Source organism: Nanorana parkeri, unplaced genomic scaffold (genome assembly GCF_000935625.1).
Source record: "Nanorana parkeri isolate BGI_ZX_2015 unplaced genomic scaffold, ASM93562v1 scaffold247, whole genome shotgun sequence".
Lineage (NCBI taxonomy): Eukaryota > Metazoa > Chordata > Amphibia > Anura > Dicroglossidae > Nanorana > Nanorana parkeri.
Window position 1 is genome coordinate 426,143 of NW_017306515.1, and position 6,962 is coordinate 433,104.

Consider the following 6,962-nt stretch of genomic DNA (forward strand, 5'->3'; position numbering starts at 1 on the left):
CCCCTTATTGGGACCCCCCCCCCCCCTCTATGCAGACGTTGGAGCATGGTAGCCTCTGGCAAGTAGCCTGGCTATCTCTGGCTTTAGTACCTTCGTAGTCAATGACCCTGGAAAAAAGAACGCAGGTAGGGAGAGTCAGGGTGACGTCAGAGCTATTCTCTATATTCAAGGTCAGTGACTCAGATAGTGCTGAGGCAACTGGATCAGCAGAACAGCCAGGAAAATAGTACATTCAAAAGGGAAGGCCGGTAAAAACACACTTTGTCAGTACAGGTTTCTTTTAACACATCCTAACTCCTGACATACCTTAGGATATGGAATATGGATAGTCTGCGGATACTGTTCTGAATCATCCCCATAGAATGAATATTCTATTATTGGCACTTCTGTATCATTGAACTCTACGTATGTCAAAAACTTTGCATTTGGAGACCACCATAAAGCATAATTAGTGCTAAACATTTCCTCTGCAAAAAGAAAACAGAAAATATATTATTTTGTTGCAAATCAACAGTTACATTGTTTCTATTTATATTGTACAGCGTTTCCATTCCCTAATTTCAAGCAGTTCTACATTTACTAATAAATAAATTGTTGTGCCACAGATCTTCAAGCAAATATTCAGAGAATCAAAAATGAGCAACTCAGTAAATATTACTCAATGCACTATCAGTTCTGATCTACACAAGCAGTTAGTTTTTAGTCCCTTCAGTCCTCCCTGTGCACTCTGACTGCCTACCCCTGAAGAATGAGACTTTCCTTCTTTGAGCCTGCAGTTATTTCTTTAAGAGTGTCCTTAAATATATTGGTCTAATCACTTTAATATATAGAATTAGAATTACCTTCATACACCCAGTCTGGTATGCCGTTTAAGATCTTGTTTTCCTCTCCATTGGTGGTAATTTGGATACTCTGCCCCTCTGGAGTATTCCTTATGTAAACATTGTTTTTCCAAACATAAGCCTAGGAATGTAAAAGACACAGAAACAACTTACAAGATTGTTGCAATAATGTGGCACTGAGTTTCCTGAATTTCGACCAAACAGTTGGTTCCATTTTGAGTTTTTAGTGACCACTACCCAGGGCTGTCCCTACACTATTTTCCGCCTGAGAGAGGGGTTGCTGGTGGTGCTGCAACTGTATGGTGGTGGTGGTGGATGGGGGTGTTGCTTTAATTGAATTGTTGGGGGGGGGCTGGATGTCAGGTGGAGCCGTCGTGCTGTCAGCGGCTCTGTCCAGTGTCCTGCTCCGCTCCTGGCCGCCTGTGATGTCAGTGAATTGGGCAAGAAGCCAGACAGAGCTTCACCGGTTTCTAAGAGCTCTTAGCAAACAAGGATGCTGTGGCTGCCTGACTGATGCGCCCCCACCACCCACCTGCCAATGAGATGCTGCCAGCCTGCAACTGCCTCCGGCTGTATCCTTATAGGGATGGCCCTGCCGCTACCAGTGCTATCTTGCATGATCCTCCTCATCTCCTGTGCATGCCGGCCTTGTGCATGCTTGCTCCTGTAGCCAACCAGGTGGATTTTCCATAATTATGCAGCAGCATAATCCCAGCATTGCATGCACACATTAATCGTCATTAATAATAAGCACTGGTGTTGTACGCTCAATAGGAAGAGCAATAAAGATCAAAACACAAAGAGGAATGTCAAAAAGCTCTATGTAGGTATCCTCATAACAGTAATAATAGATGCTCAGTAAAAAATAAAAATAAATCAAACTCTGTCACCAGGATGAAGAATTTTTTGGAACAAGACACTCTTTAATAAAAAATAATATAATGTTGTGTCAATTACATTATTATATTAAGGCCTTCCATAGGCTTAAAATATATGTAAATCTGGGGCTATTCTGTAGTTCCTCCTAGGTTGGCAATGCTGCTCTGCAATTTTGCAATAGATGCAGTAGAGCGTTGTCACCCTAGGACAGGCAATGTGTTACTGGCAAGGTCCATATAAAGGAGAATAGAATTAAAAAAACTGATACAACCACCACGTCTAAGGTCTGGTAAACTGCAATATACAGTATTACATTTTTGCTCTAGGATTTCAGTAAGAAGGCGGCACAGCAGTGCAAACACATGCAAGATTGACTCCATTAGGTTTGCAGTGTATACTTCATGAACAGCTGAGATGGGAGCAGCATACTACATCATGACTTAAAATGCTCACGTGTAAGTGGGACAGTAAAGGCAAAACCTATCCAACCGATCATAATACCCTCAATATTGGAGGGCCAGGACTCCAAACACACAAATAGGTTGAAAAATCTCCATGTGCATTAAGCAGTGTTTCTGGCTGCTGGAGGAGAATTTTATCACCTTCTTGGTGACTAAAGAAGGAACAATTATTGAAGAAAAGCGTATAACCAGAAGCACCATTTGCAAAAATTTGGCAAATCTTTCTCCTGTTTGTTCTTCAAAACTATCCATAAATGTTTAAAAAAAGCTCCATCCATTAGACTGTTTGACCTTTAGGCTTATTCAACTATATAGGTTTCCCCGCATCTGTACTGTTTTAGCCTTTGAACCCTGTTAGTACATTAGACTCTTACTGAGAGCTTAGTTATATGGCTAGGCTGAGGCGAGGGAGTTCATGTGCAGAATGAATAACTGGGGAATGGACTTACCAGTTTATGGCCTACAGGAGACCATGTAATATACTGAATGTTTTGAGGTAATTCATTTCCAGTGATAAGCGTCCTAGGAAAGAAAACAGGAAGGTGCTGGTTGAGTGATGACGTTCTGAATGTGGAATGCCCCCTACCATGCAATCTGTGTAAATGATGGTGAAAGCCTATTTTTCAAAACGTTAATGAGATGTCACACATGTAATCACGGCAATTAACACTTTATGGCCTCTTGTTTGTGTCTTTACGATACTGGTGATTATCATCTCTTACTCCTGGAAATTTTTATGGATATCTTGATAATAAAATGCGATAAAAGAGCAGATCTTGTTAGAAACAGATGCAATTACTCAAAGAAACAGCTTAAGGTACACATCAAATTACCCTTTAATTTAGTTTCTTTCACTCTTTGAAAAGTCAAATGGTCATGTTTTAAGCTTCATTTAGCTATTGTTATTACCTGCAATTTGTACTTATATAAAGCTGCAGCCGGCCAGCTGAAAGTAGAAACATGGCTTAAAGTGGGAATGGCCTAATACATAAAGGATGGATGTAAATGGGGAGTACTCTGTGAGCTTACAGGACTCTTAATTTTGGGAGATTTATATGAAATGTTGTGTCTCTAATTAAGGGGTTCCATGGATACACAACTTAGGCGTATACTGCAACTATACATCAGACCCTTTAGAGTTCTACATGCAAATGTTTATCTTTATTTCTTTATATCTTTCAAATATCGTATTTAACTCTTTTAAGTGCAGGTTTATTAAAAGAGTTAAATAAGAAATTTGTAAGATGGAAAAAGTAGGATAAAAAATGCCCACAGCCTATCTGTAACTGTAAAGCAGACACTAACACTTAAGCCCCCACCGAGACTTAAAACTTAAAGAACTATGGGGTACACCTTTTTTTTGCATTTTTCCTAAGTTTCCTAATGATACAGGAGTACATTTGCAATGTACTCCTGTAATCAAAAATCTACCATAAGCCTTCATTTCATTATAGTATACTGTGGGCGAAGCTATGCTCAGTGCTGAGACGCGATCCCAACAATACTGTCGGGATCCTTCCCACTCTTCTCTCCTCCTATTGAGTGACAGTGGCTTGTAGGAGCTGCTGCACATCCATTAATGCCCGCGCGTCCATGCAGCTCCATCCCAACCTCCCCTCCACACTGCTATCTCAATCTCTTCTTCTCCCTGGCTCATCAGGAATAACACAAAGGAAATCTGCAGTAGCCCTTCAATAAATGGACTAGGTAAGAAGGAGCGTGGAGGGGAGGCAGGGACAGAGCTACGGGAATGGAGGACAAAGGTAGGGATAGAGCTGCTGCACCTGCGCAGGTATTCCTGAACGTGTAATTGCTCCTACAACGCGCTGTTGCTCAATGGGAGAGAAGAGAGGGGAGGATCCCGACAGTATTGTTGGAATCGTGTCTCAGCACTGAGCATAGCTTCGCCCACGGTATATTATATTGAATTGCAAGCTAATGGTAGATTTTTTTTATTACAGGGGTACATTGCAAAATGTACTCCTGTATCATTAGGAAAAATACCAAAAAAGGTGAACCCCATAGTTCTCTTTTAAAGCATACAGTATGTAAACTTTAACACTAAACTTCCCTTATTTCCTCCCTTTTGTTCTGTTAACAGTTTGGTTATTTTTTTTTCAATAAGTGCAAGTGTTGATCCTGATAGAAATCTAATGATGTGATAATTTTTTTTAGCCCTAACAAACTTACTGTCCTAGGGTGACAATGGTGCTCCTCCATAAATACATTATACTGAGTTAGTGTTGTCACCAAAAACAGGACATTGTTGCAACATATTACTTTTTTATTTTCGGGTTTATATAACTACTAAAAGACCCATCCACCAGTGCCAAAGTATCACCATCAGATCTCGAATTCAGAAGCCAGATCCCCACCAGGTGGCAGCCTTCTACAAGACAGAGAGACCTTGGTACTCTATATAACCACAGAAAAGCGCCTCCCTGGTGCAATAATCCTTTATGTAAAAGCAAAAAGTGAAAATATATGTACTCACAAGAGTAACACAAAACGAGACTGTAGGGACAATGAGTCACAGGTGCCCAAGGACAAATCTAATCATTCCTGTGGATGCACATCGGGAACTCAGCCCACCCGAACACTGGACACAAACCCTGCAGTTGAACGTGTTTTGGGGGGCTCCTCCCCCTTCTTCAGGGCCACACTGTGCATTCAGAGCTTAGACAGGTCTACACAGGACTATGTACTGTCTGTCCACTATGTGAAAGTACTGGGGCTAACGGGGCTAACTGGTTAATTATTGCTGTTACAAGGGGTGGGCAGACAGTCCTTAGCCCTGTTTTTTCACTGACTAGAGTGACTAGGAGCTTAAAAAAATCATCTAGCAAATCAACAGAGTGGCGGGGGAGAAAGGAAGGATGAATATGCACTACTGAGTAGAGGGGCATTACATGGGCAAAGTACAGGTTTCCTTTAAACCCCAACCTATAACCCAACATTAACCTTACATATCCTCTAACTTAATCCCTGACTCTGCCTAATCTGATGACTGATAACTGTACCATTAGACTATAAGCATTTATTTAGAAATATATTGGCAAGTAAAGTAGTTCTTATATGTGTCTTAGAATGGTTACTCCATCATCTGGTCAAACAGCTATAAAACAGCTATAAATACATATGCTAAAGGGAAAATCATACAGTATGGAAAACATTTTTAATAGCTTATTAAGGAACTTACTGAGTCTGTACATTAAGTATTCTGTAAGAAGCTATATTTGAGTGTCTCCATAACTGAAAGTAAAAAACAAAAACACAATAAAACAAGTAAAAATAATATTAACCATTTTGCTGTACTAACAATCAAGACTGCAATAAATCTCTGCATATTAGATCCTTGATTGGTGGCTGAATTATTTTTTATGAATCATTTTTGCAGTTTCTTTCATTGGCACCACATACAGCCAAAACCCTAGCAGTGTGCTTTAAAACAAATTAATTTGTTACATATTCAGCCAATAAAAGTCCATCAGAAACATTTGCATCATATAGGTCCTTAAAGTGATCCATGCCGTTCCTTTTGCTCTCCCATCCCATTTGCTGGCTGTACACCAGAAGGATTTTGTACAGATACATTTTTTGGAACGTTCTTTGATTTTCTAATAATTGATGGGATCAAATCGATGATCATTTGTGACTGTAGTGACGAAAAAAATCTAAAGTGTAGGATGGGAACCAGTGAATGTGTTTTTTATTCAGGGAAACAAGTGTCTGATGGCATTATGAAATGTTCTGACAACATTTTTTGAACACGAACAAAAAATGTACGAACATTTTTTTTGTACGAACATTTGTATGAAAATCTACCAGTACATGGCCAGCTTAATAGTACCTTTGTATAGAGGAGGTAGTAAGCCCTTTATTTATCTCTCTGCCATGTCACAGCTCTCTAGGACAGCCTTCCTCAAGCAACCTTACATGGCACCCTCAGGGGTCCTCAACATTTTTGCACAGTGTTCGTTTCCAGCACCATGGAAACAAAAATATGCTAATCCAGGAAGGGGGGCATTCCATTCAGAGAAGAATAGAATTTGTCCAGGACTGTCCTACCTCCTGTGAGCAGTCCTGAACTATAATGTAAAGGGTGCTTCTGATGTGAAGGGAGCACTCTAAGATAAAAAGGTGGGGGGGCTTTGATATCACAAGGGGGGGCTTCTGATGTTGAGTTGGGCTCTGATGTAAGAGGGGACTTCTGATGTGATAGAAGAGAGCAATTAATGTGAAGGGACTCCTAATGTAAAGAGTGACTCTGATATGGCCGGAAAGAGTCTGATGTAAAAGGGACCCCTTTTTTTTATTGCATTTCATACCAGACCCCTATCTGGAATAAAGGTCTAGTACAGATTCTGGAGGGGGCCACACATCATTCATTACATTTTTTTTAATTTTAGACTGGGATGCCTCAAGATTTTGCATCTTTTTGGATGCCGTGAGGGTGCCAAGACTGAAAAAAAGGTTGAGAAGCGCTACTCCAGGAATCCCTAGATAGCAGCTTGAACAAAAAAATTACCATCGTAATTCTGATTTGCAATCTCTGCTGCCTTCAGTCTGTCTGGATACAATTATATCATCCTTCTGTTCCCCATTGGCAGGATTTTTTTGTCTATTGGCTGACCTCAGCCAATAGAATAAAAAAAATATAATTACAGCCAGTCTGAAAGGGAGAACTGCTACACATAATCAGTGCTTGAACACATCAGAAGTGATGAACAATGATGCCATGGCACAGTTTCATCACATACCCAGATATAGGCTTGTAAAA

General features: G+C 40.3%; 1 protein-coding gene across 1 annotated transcript in view; it reads right to left on the reverse strand.

Annotated features, from left to right (window-relative positions):
- Positions 1-6,962, reverse strand: part of LOC108787205 (dipeptidyl peptidase 4-like) — a 69,686-nt gene that overhangs the window by 27,342 nt on the left and 35,382 nt on the right. The window contains exons 6-9 of the mRNA XM_018556696.1: positions 5,382-5,434; positions 2,632-2,704; positions 843-963; positions 307-467 (exon numbers count right to left, since the gene is read on the reverse strand). Of these exons, the coding sequence (XP_018412198.1) occupies positions 307-467; positions 843-963; positions 2,632-2,704; positions 5,382-5,434 (408 nt within the window). The remainder of the gene's footprint in view (positions 1-306; positions 468-842; positions 964-2,631; positions 2,705-5,381; positions 5,435-6,962) is intronic.